Here is a 19,235-nt window from a genome sequence, read left to right as displayed (position 1 = left end):
GATAATTTCTTTAGCCATTAAGGGAAAAAAGTGTATAATCATATAGGGTATTTCAAGAAAGCCCTCCTTAAGGAAGTAACTTCTGGACAGAGAACTAAATAGTAAGAAGCAATGGGTCATGCCAAGAATTGGAAGATGTGCCTCGCAGGAAGAGGTCCCAACAGAACAAAGGCCTGGAGGTGGGAATGAAATTGACTCATTTGAGAATCTGGAGCAAAGCCAGTGTGACTGAAGAATCATGCATAGAAAGGGAGAATAATGAAATATGAGGTCCCAGAGATGGGCAGAATCCAGAAATGGGGTCTTTGAAGACAGTGATAAAACTGCTGGATTTTATTTTAAATGGAATAAGAAGTCATTGGTGATTTTAACACAGGGTGTGACATACTCTGTTTAAAAGGTAACTCTGGCTGTAGTGTGGAGAGTGGGTTGAGGAGAGAAAGGGGGGAAAGCAATGAATCTAGTTAGGAGGCAACTTGGAGTTGTCAGGGTAAGATGTACTGGAGGCTTGATTTATGGTAACAGTGGAGGAAATGGAGAAAAGGATATTGTGTGTTTTGAGGTAGAGCTGGATGAATTTGTACCTCAGATACAAAATTTCATACCAAAGCATCAAATTTTATTGATAGTTGTGGTGAACTCTATGCACCCCCCGCGCCATTAGATTGAAAGTCTCTAAAGGATAGGGGCTAGTTCTTACTCATACATGTGTTTTTCAAAACACTTAGAGTGTTGTAAGTACTCAACAAATATTTGTTGAAGTGAATTTTATTCTTTTTTTGGATCGCTTCCCATGTCTTAAAAGTACCTATAATTTTCTTATCTAATTTATTGCAGCAATTTCTTAGAAATGTATAAAATTGATTTTTTAATAGATTTCTACTTGAGGCTTCCTATTAAAATATGAAAAGTGCTATATTTTAGTTTATTCTTCCCCCTCCCTGAAGCCCTTAATAGAAATAGGGGGGGAATGGAAGGAAAAATGGTTGAATGAATGATTAGGTGAGGTGCCATTGCACTTCTGTGAAAAAGGAATAAACATGCGGATTGTTGGTGTTGGTTGATGCCTCCCACATAGTTATGCTGGAAAGGAGTTATTCATAATTTATGGTCTGTTCTGTAAGTTCTAATGAATTGGTACACTGAGTTACATTTCTTACTGCCTAACAAATTTTTAAAAAAAACCATTTTGTACTTTCATGTGTTTTCCACTTTCTGGTATTATTTGTGGTATTTTATAATCCTGTCTTAATGTAGATGTCATTGCTAGAGCAGTTTTTGTTGGCGCACGAGAGCATTTGACCCTTTGAGAGTCTTGCAATTCTGAAACAACATCTGTAATTGGGACTGAATATATAAAATCTGTCTTGTTTTGGGAAAAAATTATTTTCTAACCTTTTACATTCAAATGCTAAAGAAGGAAGCACCTTTAACTTAAAGATTGTATTAGGCACTTAATTTTCTGCAGTATTTATTGATTTACACAAATGGGAAAATCATAGTTTTTATAGCTTGATATAAATTATATGTTTTTCTAGTTTAGGTTCTTGAAACACCTTATACCTTACTAAATTTATTATATATTATTTTCTTATGACTACTCATTTTAATACCTTTATGTCTTCTAGTTTATTTCATTTACTAACATCATGCCTCATTCCAAAAAGAACTTGAGGACAGTTTATTAGAATACACACAAAATGAACATTGAAGACAAAAAATATGCCAGAGTTCAAATTTCCTAGAATGTAAGTTTCATTAGGACAGAATAAATTCTTACCAGTAAATCCTTTTTGCTTATTACAGAGCATGGTCCATAGTACATGTTCAGTAAATACTTGTAGAGTGAATATCCGCGGTTAGTGTACCAAACCTATGCCAACAGATCCATTCGCTTAGTTGAGATCCAAAATTTTGGCTCAACACTTTTAACAAATGAGCAGAGAAAAATACTGCTAATAACACAATCCACACTGTTTGCAAGATTGAATGAAGCCATTTGATAAGGAGATATGCAACTCTTCCTAGGCAAAAGTATGCAAATGGATATGTCCAAATTCAATGGATTGTGATGGAGAGAACATTGAGTAATATATGTTAATGTCCTTAAAATGAAATATGAATTTTAATTTTTTTTTTCTTTCTCATAATCCAAGGGTAACTTTGAGTTTTAAGACTTAAGACTCTTGAGGAATAGATAGACATTGTTTTTCAGCTAATCGTCCATGAATATTATTTCTCACATGTATGGTTTAATAAGCATGTAAATAGAAGTTATTTCGAGGGTATTTTCAGCATCAAGAATCTGAGGTAAAGAGAAGGTGCTGCTGTGAAAATACAGAGTCAAATGCTTAAAGAGTCAATTGAACTAGTGTTAAAGCTTATATCATCTTATTAGAGGTGTGATGGATCACCAGACCCTTTGTCTGAATAGATGATGGTGATTAACCTCTGCATGGAGGAGGGACAAGAAAGTTCAGGTTATTGGGGCTGAGATTTTTCTCAGAAAACCTTGGGACCCACTCCAGTGTGTGGATGCACGTCTGAGCTAAGACTCTACCTTCTTGAGCTATGCAATATTACCTCTCTCTTTTTGTGCAAGATAATTTTTAAGGAGCCAGTCATCAAACGTACACAGTCATATAAATAGAAAATCTCAATAAAGCACATCTTAAAGGATTCACACTAAAGCATCCAAGACAAAGAGATTCCAAATGCACTCCTGTGTCATTGGATGAGTTGAATTGCTAGCAGGAGTTGCTAACCTGATGTCCACAGAAGCTTGGACAATTCATCCTGAATCGTATCAGATCTTTTGTTATTGTTATGGTTGTATATGTGTTTATTTGTTCTGCAGAGAGAGTCCTCAGATTTTTCAAATATTCAAAGAACTTTGTGTCCCAGAAAGGTTAGAAACACTGCATAAGGTTGTAAATGAGTCACTTAAATATTGATGGACATCTATAAAAGAGAATGACCTTGGAATTGAAATAGTGAGGCTAAAACCATTTCATCTTGCAAGAGCTCAACATCAGGGCATGTGTTTGGGGGGCCATTCTTGATTTGTGATAGAACCTTGTAGAAAATTAGAAAATTGTATAGAAAACTGTCTCAGAACCCTTCATATTCATTAAGACAACAAATATTTATTGAACAAATACAATGTGTGTGTCGCCAACTATTAGTAACTTGTATTTTTTAGGGATTTGGGCACTCTAGCTAAGAATTAATACAAGAATATTGAACAAAATTGTTAGATTAGCTGTAGAAACTGACTTGGGAATGGACAGGAGCTAGTTGGCTCCAGGAATCCTGGATTGCCCCATCCTGTCAGGGCAAGTGCTGGAATGAATTAGCTAATCATTATTTTCATCATTGTGTCTCAAATCAAAGTCTGCAGAGGGAGAGCCCAAAGGACGTAGCCTAGATGACGGTTTTTCAAAGTGTGGTCCTCATATCAGCAGCACCAGAATCACCTGGGAACTTATTAGAAATGTAAGTTCCGGGGCCCTGTCCCACACCTTATCTGGTGGTGGGCCCAGCAGTGGGTATTTGAAGGACTGAGTCCTCCAGGTGAATGGTGAATAGTAAAGTTTGAGAAATGCTGCCCTGTGTCTGGTATTTCCCCCTTGGCTAGGATAAGATGGGAACCATCACTGGTTCCTACTAAGACTGTATACAATAGTGGAAGAGAATCCTACAAAGTAAGATCTATGTTGGTTCCCAAAGAAAGGGGAATCGATTCTGGGCAGCCAAAAAGTATCCAGCACCTTCTACATCCCTTGAGTCAATGAAATTTCCCTTTTGCGTACAAGGTATCTTGCTTCTAGCATTATTGTTGGAGGTGAGCTCCATTCCAGGACTGCTAGTCTCTAGGGGGAAGGACACCCATTTGGGTAACACTTGTGTCTCTCTTCAACCCTTCCCCAGAGAAAGCATCTGACTCCTGAAATTGGGTGGAAGACCTTGACATTGTAGCTCAGACGTCTTCCTTCTTTCTCTTTGGTGTCTGCCTGCCTGTAGAGATTGAATGTATTCTGCTGTTCTGTTTACCATACAGGAAGGGAGCTTGCCCTTACAGGGAGGGCCTGTGCTCATCTGCATGTGCCAGGAAGCTTAGGCCTGCCTAATTCTGGAATGAAGTGTCCGGAAACCATAGCTTCTCACTTAAGCAGTTTTGCATCAGCTTTCTCTGTATTACAGCTGACATCTTGATTTGCATTGATTTGACTCATGAATCTCTCAGGCAAAGAAGAATAGTGTCAAATATGAGGCCCCTTTGAATCTTATTAAGTATTCTTTACGAGGTTATCTTTGAATACATGAGCCATCAGAGAATTGTTGATTTGTCATGTTTGTTTGTTTTACTAACTCATCTGAGCATTTATAATTTTTGCAGATCCTCTGTTGTATGAGGATTTAAATGTTTCAAATGGACTGTTGCCTGGACCTCATGAATTACTTAGATAAATAGTTTTATATAATCATTCAAACTGGAAAATTTTTTTTAGAGGCATTTTGTTCTATAGTTGTGAGTCCATTTTAGGAGGAAAAAAACTGTTGAGTCTCTGTCATAATAAATTTAGCTCCAAATGTATTTGTTATGATAGATGTACATTTGGAAAGGTTTTATACATGTAATGAAAATGTTCCTTTATTGTTGGTTCTCGTCTTATAAATATGAGGAAATATTAATTAATGTGAAAAATGTACATTTATCTTGGCTACAGAGTGGAGCCACACCCTGTTTCTCTAGGACTTCAGGTGCCTGTTCTGTGTAACATGTGTATCCAACAAAGTAACACAGCCGCATATTATTAGCCTGGTGCTTACTCAAAGAAAGGATGATTAACTGCTGAATCTTCTCTACTCTGCCTGTCTTTTCCTTGGAGACTTTCTAAGCAATAAATCACTAAACTAACACTGTTTAGTTCATAAGATGAAAGCTCAAAATGGTATAACTAAAAGAATGAAAATGCTAATATTATTTTCCTAAATACTATTTGTAGGTTATCTTTGAACTCAAGGGGGAGACGTTATTTACCAAGCATATGGAAGTGAGATTGGTTGTAAATGAAAATATACACTATATGCTCTTTGTCTCTGGCATTTATTTTCTCATGCGTTTTTGTCAATTTATATTTCATTTTCTTAACTGTCATTATTTATCCTGTAATATATGCATTGTGAGTACTTTTCTCTTGTAGCTAATTTTAAACATCCGTCTCTTACAATATGTACTAACAAAGTGAAGTCCAAAATAGCCTTGTTATTTTCTATAGAACAGTTTAATCATTACAATCTCATGTGATCTCATCTCCACTGAGATGAGCTTCCTGAGAAAATGTAGAGTTGCAGTGTGTTTGTTAAAATTCAAGTTGAATAAACTACTGTAATATTCAGAAAATAGGCAGGGGGAAAAGAATGTTTTCAGAAATCCTGCCTCGCATGCATAATATTCCATACCTTTCTCATTCTAAAACATAGTGTCTTATTATGGATGTTTAAATGTCATCATACAGTATAGGTCAACGTTGCCTAGACAACAGTCTACTTTCAGAGCAAACAGGGTTTCTTAACAGTCATAAATTCAATTCCATCGCTGAACTACAGCATGGACCATTAGACCAGCTTAGAGCAATTAAGTTTACTTATCCCAAACTAACCACAGACTGCGTGAAGTTAAGTGAAATAATTAACCTCTTTTCCTACAAAAGGAAAAAACCAATAAAAGGGTACGTATAAAGGTATATTATAAAACTGATCAAGGAGTTAAAATGCCACAGTGATTAAAATTGCACATTTCTCAAAGCAACCTGGAGTACCACATTTCTGAATATTAATCTCATAAATCTTCATTTAACTTTTTGTGCCAAGACTAGAGTTACTCATGGTTATCTACATTTTCAGCTCTACCCATTTGCAGAAAAACGTGTTCCCAGAAAGCTCAGAAAGCAATTTCATTTATAGTGAAGTGGTATAAAATTTTCACTTTGGATCTCTGTAGGGAAGCATGGGTTATTGAAGGTTTTCTGTTAAGAAGCAATTACTCCATCCATTTACTCAATATTGTTTATTTTTATGTTGTGTGAAATGCCCTGTGGGCCTCTTAGAACTTACTGGAAGAACCAATTGAGGAAGAAAATATCCAATTAGCTCAAAATTTTACAATGTACAGAGTTTGCGTTCTTTGAGAGTCAGTATGTTTGTTTTGGACTCTGTGTGTGACTCCCGAGGTGTTAGCCTTGCCTTTGAAACTGTTTCTTATCTCATTGTAGTCATGAGGCTAGGCCTGCTCATTTAGAGTTATTAAACCTCCTGCACTAAAGGATTTCTAGTTCTTCCATCATTGCTAATAGTTCTATATTTGTAGTGAAAGATTGACTGTTAACACTAGTTCATAGCTTGGGAAGATACCTGAAATTGCCCATCTCTGCTCTGTGGTACCCAAATCAGAAGCTCTAAGCTTAAGCTGAATATTTGTTCAGTCAACAAGAGACATCATTACTTTGTTTTATTGCTTACTAATCTCAGGAGTGGTTGATTGCCCAGCCTCCTAGAGCTTTCAATTCTATTTCCACCTTCTATCTCAGAACAGGTAAGGTTGCCTCACGGTTTGAATGTCTTCAAGACCTTCTGATAACCATCTTTCTGATATCGGCTTGCTTTCTTTACATAGGAAAATCTCTAGCAAATCTGCACTTTCTTTTTAAGGCAATGGTAGGTAAAATTTACTGAGCAGTGCTGTGGATCAAGGACTATGTTCTTTGGGGATCTTGGCCAAAAATTTGACAAGTAGGATTAGCAGTCAGAGTGGGTCAGGAACATTGCCTTTGTTGATACTCATTCCTTCCACCTCTGAGACTTTTCTCAGCCAGTTTTCTCTCTCATTCTCTTTCCTCCCTCCCTCGTTTCCCCTGTGCTTCCCTTATTTTCAGTGCCTTGCCCTTTATTGATATCTTCCTTAAAAGTACAAGTGTATTTTCAGTCCTCTTATCCTAGGAGTTGTTCAGTTCTCTTCATCCAGCCCTCTACTGCTTCATCTTTCTTTGTTCCACATATATATTTATGCACATATGTATAGTTGTGTGTATATATATATACACACACACATTTATATAGAGAACATATATACGTATGTGCATATGTATGTAAATATATGTGTGAGTAAAAGTCTGCACGCTTTCTGAATTTACTTCCTTGTAATTTGTAAAGTTCTCAGTGCCTTGCAACCTGCCATCACTAATCCCATCTCTTCTACAGTGACTCTTTAAAGGCATACAGTCACTTATTCATTCAACAGGCATTATTTTTGAGCATCTCCTCTGTGCCAGGAATAGTTCAAGGCTCTAGGAATGCGGTGGTGAGTAATCCAGACACTATTCACCCTCCTTGCTTCAAGAGACCTTACTGTCTCTGAGCTTACAAGAGGAGAAAAATATTAGTCAAATAAGCACACAGGTATATAATTGGCCAGTTGCCAAATGCTATGACAAAAGCACAGATGATTTATAATCAGTACAGGAAGACGTAATCCACCCCATGGGTTCAGGGAAGTGACCAAAATCTGAAGGTTGAGTATGCATTTATCAGACATAAGGAACAGGTTTTATAAAGGCCCCAAGACAAGAAGAGCATAAAAGCAATTAAAAGAAGGCTTGTGTGACTGGAGAAGAGCAAACAAAGGGTGGAATTCATGAGGCCTTATGTAGTTAGAGGGGCGGGGTCCTGATGGGAGGATATGGCTAAGGCTTAGGATGCGGTCTTTGTCCTTCAGGCAGTGGGATGCTAGGGAAAGGGGTCTAAGGCTGGGCTGGGCAGGAGGGAGGAAGGCGGGGTTACTGATCAGATTTCTCTTTCCTTAGCTTACTCCCCATGTTTCTCAAAAGAGTCTCCATTTCCAAAGCTTTCATTCACGTGTACCTCCCTGCAGGCTTTCCTCTTTCAGTTATTATTGCACGCTGTTTAAGAAAATCTCTGCTCTATGACAAGATACAAAGAAATTCTTTTTTGATCGTCTCTTTGCAAAAAGTGATCAGATTACATTTCATACCCAACAAAGTGGCCAGGATTTCACGAAGGAAATCAGACATAGCACCTTTTTTACAGCTTCTTACGAAAGTTCTTGGAATTTTTAACCCTTCAATGTAGTTCCTCAAATTGAAGTATAGTGCTCTGTGTTCCCTAATTAGCTGTCCAGGCCATTGCTCTCAAACCCTTGTATTTGAAATGTATCTTGACATGTTAAAAAAATCACATGAGCAACTAACATACATGGAACGCTCTACCCAGGATCATAAACAGGCCCCTGTGCACCAGCTCCAATTCCCCTACAACTTTCTCACCCAAGAAAATATAACCAGGATGCAAGCGAAAGTGAATCACAAGCTATGAAAAATACACACACACATAATACATACAACATAAAATCCATATCTTGTGTATTTTTGATACATAAACTTGTCCTAATAATCACATTTTTGGCACACACCTAAAAATCTTGCAACAAATGGGGTAATATTTAGAGATTGAGCTGAGATCCTCCAACTCTAGTCTAATGTCCTCAGCATCTTTCCTGTCCGCTCTACTGTATCACCCAGAATTGGGAGGCATTTATTGACGGTTTACACATACCATGCCATGCTGACGCTGGAGTTGCAAACCTTTTAAGAAGTTTACCATCCTTTTGGATAGATACTAAACTCATGTATCAAAGATGTGAACCATAAAAGATAAAAGGCATTCTAAGCATTAAATGCATGGTATGGATAGTAAAGATTTTAGGGATTCAGAGAAAAGAAGAATAATTCTGGATAGACAAGATGGGCAGTAAAGATTCATGAATCAGACTAATGACAGGTCAACTCTTTCTCATTCTTCTTTCTCAGTTCAAATGGCACCTTTTCTAAGAGGGTTTTCTGAAGCACTCTCTCATGGGAACACTCCCTAGAGCCATTGCTTTTATGGTATCACCCCTTCTGAATACTTCTCAAAAATCTGAACTTATCACATTTACCTATTTCATCATCTACTGTCTGTGCCACTCACTAGACTGTTGTTTCCGTGAAGATGGGGACTTTTTTTTGAATTTTTGAATTTTATTTTATTTATTTTTTTATACAGCAGCTTCCTATTAGTTATCTATTTTATACATATTAGTGTATACATGTCAATCCCAATCTTCCAATTCATCCCACCACCACTCTGCCCCCCCAGTTTCCCCCCTTGGTGTCCATACGTTTGTTCTCTACATCTGTGTCTCAATTTCTGCCCTGCAAACTGGTTCATCTGTGCCATTTTTCTAGGTTCCACATATATGCGTTAATATACGATATTTGTTTTTCTCTTTCTGACTTACTTCACTCTGTATGACACTCTCTAGATCCATCCATCCATCACAAATGACCCAATTTCGTTCCTTTTTGTGGCTGAGTAATATTCCATTGTATATATGAACCACATCTCCTTTATCCATTCGTCTGTTGATGGGCATGTAGGTTGCTTCCATGACCTGGCTATTGTAAATAGTGCTGCAGTGAACATTGGGGTGCATGTGTCTTTTTGAATTATGGTTTTCTCAGGGTATATGCCCAGTAGTGGGATTGCTGGGTAATATGGTAATTCTATTTTTCATTTTTTAAGGAACCTCCATACTGTTCTCCATAGTGACTGTATCAATTGACATTCCCACCAACAGTGCAAGAGGGTTCCCTTTCCTCCACACCCTCTCCAGCATTTGTTGTTTGTAGATGTTCTGGTGATGCCCATTCTAACTGGTGTGAGGTGATACCTCACTGTAGTTTTGATTTGCATTTCTCTAATAATTAGTGATGTTGAGCAGCTTTTCATGTGCTTCTTGGCCATCTGTATGTCTTCTTTGGAGAAATGTCTATTTAGGTCTTCTGCCCATTTTTGGATTGGGTTGTTTTTTTTTTTTAATATTGAGCTGCATGAGCTGTTTATATATTTTGGAGGTTAATCCTTTGTCCGTGGATTCGTTTGCAAATATTTTCTCCCATTCTGAGGGTTGTCTTGTTTATGGTTTCCTTTGCTGTGCAAAAGCTTTCAAGTTTCATTAGGTCCCATTTGTTTATTTTGTTTTTATTTCCATTACTCTAGGAGGTGGATCAAAAAAGATCTTGCTGTGATTTATGTCAGAGTGTTCTTCCTATGTTCTCCTCTAAGAGTTTTATAGTGTCTGGTCTTACATTTAGGTCTCGAATCCATTTTGAGTTTATTTTTGTGGATGGTGTTAGGGAGTGTTCTAATTTCATTCTTTTACATGTAGCTGTCCAGTTTTCCCAGCACCACTTACTGAAGAGACTGTCTTTTCTCCATTGTATATCTTTGCCTCCTTTGTCATAGATTAGTTGACCATAGGTGCGTGGGTTTCTCTCTGGGCTTTCTATCTTGCTCCATTGATCTATATTTCTTTTTTTGTGCCAGTACCATATTGTCTTGATTACTGTAGCTTTGTAGTATACTCTGAAGTCAAGGAGCCTGATTCCTCCAGCTCTGTTTTTTTCCCTCAAGACTGCTTTGGCTATTCGGGGTCTTTTGTGTCTCCATACAAATTTTAAGATTTTTTGTTCTAGTTCTGTAAAAAATGCCATTGGTAATTTGATAGGGATTGCATTGAATCTGTAGATTGCTTTGGGTAGTATACTCATTTTCACAATGTTGATTCTTCCAATCCAAGGACATGGTATATCTCTCCATCTGTTGGTATCATCTTTAATTTCTTTCATCAGTGTCTTACAGTTTTCTGCATATAGGTCTTTTGTCTCCTTAGGTAGGTTTATTCCTAGGTATTTTACTCTTTTTGTTGCAGTGGTAAATGGGAGTGTTTCCTTAATTTCTCTTTTAGATTTTTCATCATTAGTATACAGGAATGCAAGAGATTTCTGTGCATTAATTTTGTATCCTGCAACTTTACCAAATTCATTGATTAGCTCTAGTAGTTTTCGTGGCATCTTTAGGATTCTCTATATATAGCATCATGCCATCTGCAAACAGTGACAGCTTTACTTCTTCTTTTCCGATTTGGATTCCTTTTATTTCTTTTTCTTCTCTGATTGCTGTGGCTAGGACTTCCAAAACTATGTTGAATAATAGTGGTGAGGGTGGACATCCTTGTCTCGTTCCTCATCTTAGAGGAAATGCTTTCAGTTGTTCACCATTGAGAATGATGTTTGCTGTGGGTTTGTCATATATGGCCTTTATTATATTGAGGTAGTTTCCCTCTATGCCCACTTTCTGGAGAGTTTTTATCATAAATGGGTGTTGAATTTTGTCAAAAGCTTTTTCTGCATCTATTGAGATGATCATATGGTTTTTATTCTTCAACTTGTTAATATGGTGTATCACATTGATTGATTTGCATATATTGAAGAATCCTTGCATCCCTGGGATAAATCCCACTTGATCATGGTGTATGATCCTTTTAATGTGCTGTTGGATTCTGTTTGCTAGTATTTGGTGAGGATTTTTGCATCTGTATTCATCAGTGATATTGGTCTGTAATTTTCTTTTTTTTGTAGTATCTTTGTCTGGTTTTGGTATCAGGGTGATGGTGGCCTCATAGAATGAGTTTGGGAGTGTTCCTTCCTCTGCAGTTTTTTGGAAGAGTTTGAGGAGGATGGGTGTTAGTTCTTCTCTAAATGATTGATAGAATTCACCTGTGCCATCTGGTTCTGGACTTTTGTTTGTTGGAAGACCTTTAATCACAGTTTCAATTTCATTACTTGTGATTGGTCTGTTCATATTTTCTATTTCTTCCTGCTTCAGTCTTGGAAGGTTATACCTTTCTAAGAATTTCTCCATTTCTTCCAGGTTGTCCATTTTATTGGCATAGAGTTGCTTGTAGTAGTCTCTTCGGATGCTTTGTATTTCTGCGGTGTCTGTTGTAACTTCTCCTTTTTCATTTCTAATTTTATTGACTTCAGTCCTCTCCCTCTTTTTCTTTATGAGTCTGGCTACTGGTTTATCAATTTTGTTTATCTTCTCAAAGAACCAGCTTTTAGTTTTATTGATCTTTGCTATTGTTTTCTTTGTTTCTATTTCATTTATTTCTGCTCTGATCTTTATGATTTCTTTCCTTCTGCTAACTTTGGGTTTTGTTTGTTCTTCTTTCTCTAGTTCCTTTAGGTGTAAGGTTAGATTGTTTATTTGAGATTTTTCTTGTTTCTTGAGGTAGGATGTATAGCTATAAACTTCCCTCTTAGAACTGCTTTTGCCACATCCCATAGGTTTTGGATCATCGTGTTTTCATTGTCATTTGTCTCTAGGTATTTTTTGATTTCCTCTTTGATTTCTTCAGCGATCTCTTGGTTATTTAGTAATGTATTGTTTTATTAACAATAAAACAATGTGTTGTTTTAGCAATGTGTTATTGTTAAACATTGTTTTAACAATGTGTTATTGTTAAAAAACAGTAATGTGTTTTTTACGTTTTTTTCCATGTAATTGACTTCTAATCTCATAGCATTGTGGTCAGAAAAGATGTTTGGTATGATTTTAGTTTTATTAAATTTACTGAGGCTTGATGTGTGACCCAAGATGTGAACTATCCTGGAGAATGTTCCGTGCGCACTTGAGAAGAACATGTAAACTGCTGTTTTTGGATGGAATGTCCTATAAATATCAATTATATATATCTGGTCTATTGTATCATTTAAAGCTTGTGTTTCGTTATTAATTTTCCGTTTGGATGATCTGTCCATTGGTGTAAGTGAGGTGTTAAAGTCCCCCACTATTATTGTGTTATTGTCGATTTCCTCTTTTATAGCTGTTAGCAGTTGCCTTATGTATTGAGGTGCTCCTGTGTTGGGTGCATATATATTTATAATTGTTATATCTTCTTCTTGGATTGATCCTTTGATCATTATGTAGTGTCCTTCCTTGTCTCTTGTAACATTCTTTATTTTAAAGTCTATTTTATCTGACATGAGTATTGCTACTCCAGCTTTCTTTTGATTTCCATTTGCATGGAATATCTTTTTCCATCCCCTCACTTTCAGTCTGTATGTGTCCCTAGGTCTGAAGTGGGTCTTTTGTAGACAGCATATATATGGGTCTTGTTTTTGTATCCATTCAGCAAGCCTGTGTCTTTTGGTTGGAGCATTTAATCCATTCACGTTTAAGGTAATTATCGATATGTATGTTCCTATGACCATTTTCTTAATTATTTTGGGTTTGGTTTTTAGGTCCTTTTCTTCTCTTGTGTTTCCCACTTAGAGAAGTTCCTTTAGCATTTGTTGTAGAGCTGGTTTGGTGATGCTGAATTCTCTTAGCTTTTGCTTGTCTTTAAAGCTTTTGATTTCTCCATCGAATCTGAATGAGATCCTTGCTGGGTAGAGTAATCTTGGTTGTAGGTTCTTCCCTTTCATCACTTTAAGTATATCACGCCACTCCCTTCTGGCTTGTAAAGTTTCTGCTGAGAAATCAGCTGTTAACCTTATGGGGTTTCCCTTGTATGTTATTTGTCGTTTTTCCCTTGCTGCTTTCAATAATTTTTCTTTGTCTTTAATTTTTGCTAATTTGATTACTATGTGTCTCGGCGTGTTTCTCCTTGGGTTTATCCTGTATGGAACTCTCTGTGCTTCCCAGACTTGGGTGGCTATTTCCTTTCCCATGTTAGGGAAGTTTTCAACTATAATCTCTTCAAATATTTTCTTGGGTCCTTTCTCTCTTCTCCTTCTGGGACCCCTATAATGTGAATGTTGTTGCGTTTAATGTTGTCCCAGCGGTCTCTTAGGCTGTCTTCATTTCTTTTCATTCTTTTTTCTTTAGTCTGTTCTGCAGCAGTGAATTCCACCATTCTGTCTTCCAGGTCACTTATCCGTTCTTCTGCCTCAGTTATTCTGCTATTGATTCCTTCTGGTGTAGTTTTCATTTCAATTATTGTATTGTTCATCTCTGTTTGTTTGTTCTTTAATTCTTCTAGATCTTTGTTAAACGTTTCTTGCATCTTCTCGATCTTTGCCTCCATTCTTTTTCCGAGGTCCTGGATCATCTTCACTATTATTATTCTGAATTCTTTTTCTGGAAGGTTGCCTATCTCCACTTCATTTAGTTGTTTTTCCATGGTTTTATCTTGTTCCTTCATCTGGTACGTAACCCTCTGCCTTTTCATCTTGTCTATCTTTCTGTGAATTTGGATTTTGTTCCACAGGCTGCAGGATTGTAGTTCTTCTTAGGTGGGGACTTCCTGTCTTGCTCACACCATGATCTCAGAGACTCTCATAGCATCTAGCTCATGTAAAGTTCATTTCTGTTTCCTTAGTTAATTAGTTAGACCAAAAGCTTTAAGTACTTTAAGCGTATGCTCAGAAACTCAGATGTGTTCATTTACGTTGCCCACATTTTTGCCGTAGTTCATGGGTGACCATGCAGATGTTCTTTTGCAAAATATGGATTTATACTAGGTTAGATCTGACTCTCTCAAGTTCATAATGAAACACCAGGGGGTTTCTCATTTCTCATAAACTTTCAGATTTATGGAAAATAGTGTCATGTCTACTTCTTATTTTCTCCAAATTGATACGGGTAACCCATGAGTAATCTACCTCACCATATATTTTTAGAAAACATTTCACACTTAATAGATAAAGGCATCCCCAAAACCCGATGTAATGTTAAGTAATGCTGTTAAGTAAAACTGTGTAAACATATCAAGAAATGTTTGAATTGGTAGAGCTTCTTTTTTAGTCAGCTGTGTGCATGTGTGTATAAATTTTCTTTTAATTTTCTTTAGACCCAAGGAGGCTAAGGGCTGGTTTATGTTGCCTTAAATATAGTAGCTTAAGACAATACTTCTGTTAACAAAAACGCTATTTATTTTGAAAAAAAGTGACTAGTTTACTTTTATTTGTCTCATTTGTATCTTTAGAATTTCTTTTTTAAAAGATGGAGGACTCAAAATTGCCAGTGTGACTAAAGCTGATGCTGGAATTTATACCTGCATAGCAGAAAACCAGTTTGGGAAAGCAAATGGCACAACACACTTGGTTGTTACAGGTAGGTGCATTTCTGAAAGATTGCTTTACATGGAGATACACTGTGTGGTATGTTATTAAGATCAAAGGAAAAAATGTTTTTCACAATATGCAGTGCACTACGAAGAGCGACCTTACGTTTGCACTTGTGTTTTCTCTAACAAGTGAAAGTCAAGGGAACAGTCCTTAATATTTTTTTATACACCACGGTGTGTACCAGGGACACATGAGTTACTGTGCTGCCAAAATGGGCAGAAGAATTATAAATAGCATATGCGGCTGGTCTGCTTTTATTTTGTGCTATTCTAGTATGTCAAATCTTTTGGGTACACTTTCCCCTTTTCCATTATCTTTGATATTTTCTGGAGATGTTTGAGTCCATGGAATAACCCTTGCTATCAAAAAGAGTCACTTAGAATTGTGGATGTGTTTTGTTCATTTATTCATTGAAGAAAAGCACTGAGTATCTACCATGTGCCAGGTGCTTGGGTTATTCAGTAACAAACTGACAAAGAATGCTGCCCACATGAAACTTACCTTCTACCAAAGGTAGAAAGAAAATAAGTGGTAGGAATATAAGGCAAGGAAATTCTTAGAAGAAAAGAGATTGCAAACGATTGTAAAATACAGAGGAGTGTTTGGGAGAAGTAAGCTGGAGCATGAACCCAAGTGATCAGAGAAGGAGAGATGTGAACAAAGATTTCATGGAGATGGAGTTCAGTAGATTTCTTGGGGACAATCGTGTGGAGGTTTTGTAGACCTTGTTAGGACGTCAACTTTTAGTTGGAATGAAAAGTAAAGGCTAGTGCACAGTTTTGAGCAGAGGAATGAAATGATGGGAAATATATTTTTAAGGGGTCACTCTAGCTGCTCTGTTGAGAACAGACTGTGGGGAGTCAAGGGTAGAAGTGGGAGGAACCTCAGGAGACATTGCAGTAATCCAGGCGGGAGTGATAATGACCCAGATGAGGGTGGCAGCAGAGCAGTTGATGGGAAGGGATTCGAATCTGCATATATTCTGCATGTAGAGTCAGTAGGCGTTGCTGACAAACTGACTGTGAGGTCTGAGAGAAAGAAAGAGAAGGATGCCTGCAGAGTGTTTGGTGAACAACAGGAAGAATAACAGTCAAAACAACTGAGATGGGAAAGGCTTGAGGTTGCACAGGTTTGGGTAGGAGGAAGATCAGAAGATTGTTGTTGTAGAAAACATAATAAATGCCTCTTTTGAAGACTTTTGCTACAACATGGAGCAAAGAAATGGGGAGCAGCAATGGAAAAGTGGAGTCAAGGGAAGCTTAATTCCCAACTATGGAAGGACTATGGTGATGATAGAAAGGACATTTGCATTTGGGAAAAAACAAATTAATTAACATTTTAACTTAGTATTCTGCCTATTCTAAACATCATTTTTGTAGTCTTTCAAAAGTTTGAGTCTATTTAAATTTTGGTAGTAATACATTTTCCAGTCATTGAAAATACAGTGGTTTCTATTTCTACCGGTATATTTCATGAAGCAATAAAGCTAAAATGAAATTGATTTTGTAGTAGTATTATAACCCTTGTTTACAGGTGACTTCAATTTTTAAACTTCTATATCCCATAAATTTAGATACCCTAATTCATTTAACAAGAATTTGTGTATCCAATGAAATATGTTATGGGTCTGCATCAAAATGTCTCTTTTCATCTTGAAGGCTTTTCTTGATACAGAGGTATATATATGTATATAGACACATATGTATGTCTATACACACATACATACTATAAGTTAGATTAACAGTCTGCCTGTTGAAAATTGCTTTCATCAAAATAAAAATGCTGAAGTTTTAATTAAAACTTTATTATTTCCCCAATAGAACCAACAAGAATAACTTTGGCACCATCCAACATGGATGTCTCAGTGGGCGAAAGTGTCATTTTGCCCTGCCAGGTGCAACACGACCCCCTATTAGACATCATGTTTACCTGGTATTTCAATGGGGCCCTCACAGATTTTAAGAAAGATGGATCTCACTTTGAGAAAGTCGGTGGGGTAAGTTGTGACACTTTCCTCATGATTTTTACATGTGTCTCTGACATATTGTCCCTAAAGAAACATCAGGCACATATGTGTTACTCCAGTAATGTCTGTTCTGTGAGTGAGTCGGGGGTTGCGATTCTGTAATGATCTAATTTTATTATAGTAATTACCAGAAAGTGAGCATATTTACTTCAACCCGTAAACTGTAATTTTAATTAAAATCGATGTTTGCTGTGTTTATATTAAATGTTATTTTGCACGATACTTTTGTCATTAGTATTCCACAGAAGGGAAAGTGTTCTTATACAAGTGTTTATTTTCAACATGATATATTATGAAGTTGAACGGAGTCACATTTGCTAAATGCCTTCCATGTATCAGGCCAGGTGCTTCATCCCAGTTAATCGTTGCAATGACACTGGATGTCAGTGGTAAGCATTGCCCTTTTACAGGTGCATAAACTAAGGATTTGTAAAGATATTAACTTGTCCAGAGTCACTGAGCTAGCTAGTGGTGGAACTTACATCCAAGCCTAGATCTGTGAGTCCCCAAAACACAAATACTTTCTCTTGTTTCATTCTGCCTCCTCGTTTGCGATGGTTCTATGTGAGGAAGAATTACAGATTTCAAGGGAAAATGGACACCTTGAGGAGAACTGTTAAGAAGGAACGCAGTGTTGTGAACCGCACAGACTAACAGCAGGCCTTGCACCTGGCCACATGTCTGTGAATCCATCATCACGAGGCCAGTTTCCCTTGCAGGCCTGTTTTCTTTGACACAGGGTTTAGCTTCGTTCATTTTGGCTAAGATGTCAGTGGTACATCATAGTAGAGTCTGGGTTTTCTTCTTATGGACAAAACGATATGATGGTCAATTCAGCTATATTTATTTAACAATATTTCTTGGGAATTCCCTGGTGGTCCAGTGGTTGGGACTTGGCACTTTCACTGCCATGGCCCGGGTTCAATCCCTGGTCGGGGAACTAAGATCCTGCAAGCCACATGGCCAGGTCAAAAAAAAAACAAAAAAAACCACCACCAATATTTCTTCTTAAATGTATATATGTATATACATGGGGTCTATTAATGTGTTAGGATTGTGTGCAACTTGAAAGGATTGTGTTAGGACTTGAATTATGTTTCCTCAAAAGATAAGTTCAAATCCTAAGGCCTAGTTGTGATAGGATTGTGGTAGAGGCTAATAATAATAGGATTATTAGCCTTTTTCCCTGGATCCTGGCACAGACCTCCTAAAACCCTTGGAATTTCCTGCGTGATGAAATGTGTTTTTGTCCTAATGAAGTGACGCTGTGGACTCCTGGATAGTTTCAGGATGGTCACCAGAAAGACCAAGCCATGATTAGAAACATGGAACCTTCAGCACTCCCCATCGATCATAAATTCACTGCCCAGCCCCTCCCTCCTTCAGGAAGGAGGGAGGGGCTGGGCAGTGAATTTATGATGGATCAGGCCTATGTGATGAAGCTTCCATAAAAATCCCAAAAGTAAAGTACTTTTCATCACAGAGAGCTTCTGGGTTGGTGAACATATCTACATGCGAGGTGGGTGACACACTCCAACTCCACTGGGATAGAAGCTCTTGTACTTGGAACCCTTCTGGATCTCACCCTATGTATCTCTTCATCTGGCTGTTTATATGTATCCTTTATGATACATAAAGTATCATAAAGTAAATAAATGTTACCCTGAGTTCTGTGAGCCATTCTAGCAAATTACTGAACCCAAGGAGAGTGTCATGGGAACCTCAATTTGTAAGTGGTTGGTCGGAAGTACAAATGACAGTCTGAGACTTGCAGTTGTTGTCTGAAGAGGGGCCAGTCTCAGGGGACTGAGCCCTTAACTTCTGGATCTGATGCTAACTCCAGGCAGATAGTGTCAGAATTGAATTGACTTTTGGGACCCCCCACCACCTGGTGTTGGAGAATTGCTTGGTGTGGAAAACACACACCTCAGGTGTCAGAAATGTGACGTGTTCCGAGTGTGCGTATAGTATTGACTGTAAAGGAGATACAGAAGAGTCTGTCCTTTACACTAGTACCTCAGAATGTGACCTTATTTGGAAAGGGTTGTTGCAGATATATGCAGTGAAGTTATGATGATGTCATACTGGAATAGGATGGGCCGTAATCCAATATGCCTGTTGTCCTTGTAAGAGGAGGGAAATTTAGGCACAGACAAACACACAGAGAGGAGAACATA

The 19,235-nt window shown here is 37.5% G+C and overlaps 1 protein-coding gene across 3 annotated transcripts in view; it reads left to right on the top strand.

The window, feature by feature from the left end:
* Positions 1-19,235, top strand: part of CNTN3 (contactin 3) — a 328,834-nt gene that overhangs the window by 252,652 nt on the left and 56,947 nt on the right. For all 3 annotated transcript variants that reach the window (XM_059940197.1, XM_059940199.1, XM_059940198.1), the window contains 2 exons: positions 14,891-15,018; positions 16,853-17,028. In XM_059940197.1, the coding sequence (XP_059796180.1) occupies positions 14,891-15,018; positions 16,853-17,028 (304 nt within the window). The remainder of the gene's footprint in view (positions 1-14,890; positions 15,019-16,852; positions 17,029-19,235) is intronic.

Source organism: Balaenoptera ricei, chromosome 11 (assembly GCF_028023285.1).
Source record: "Balaenoptera ricei isolate mBalRic1 chromosome 11, mBalRic1.hap2, whole genome shotgun sequence".
Lineage (NCBI taxonomy): Eukaryota > Metazoa > Chordata > Mammalia > Artiodactyla > Balaenopteridae > Balaenoptera > Balaenoptera ricei.
The sequence above is the reverse complement of the archived record's forward strand: the minus strand, read 5'-3'. Positions and strand labels throughout refer to the sequence as shown.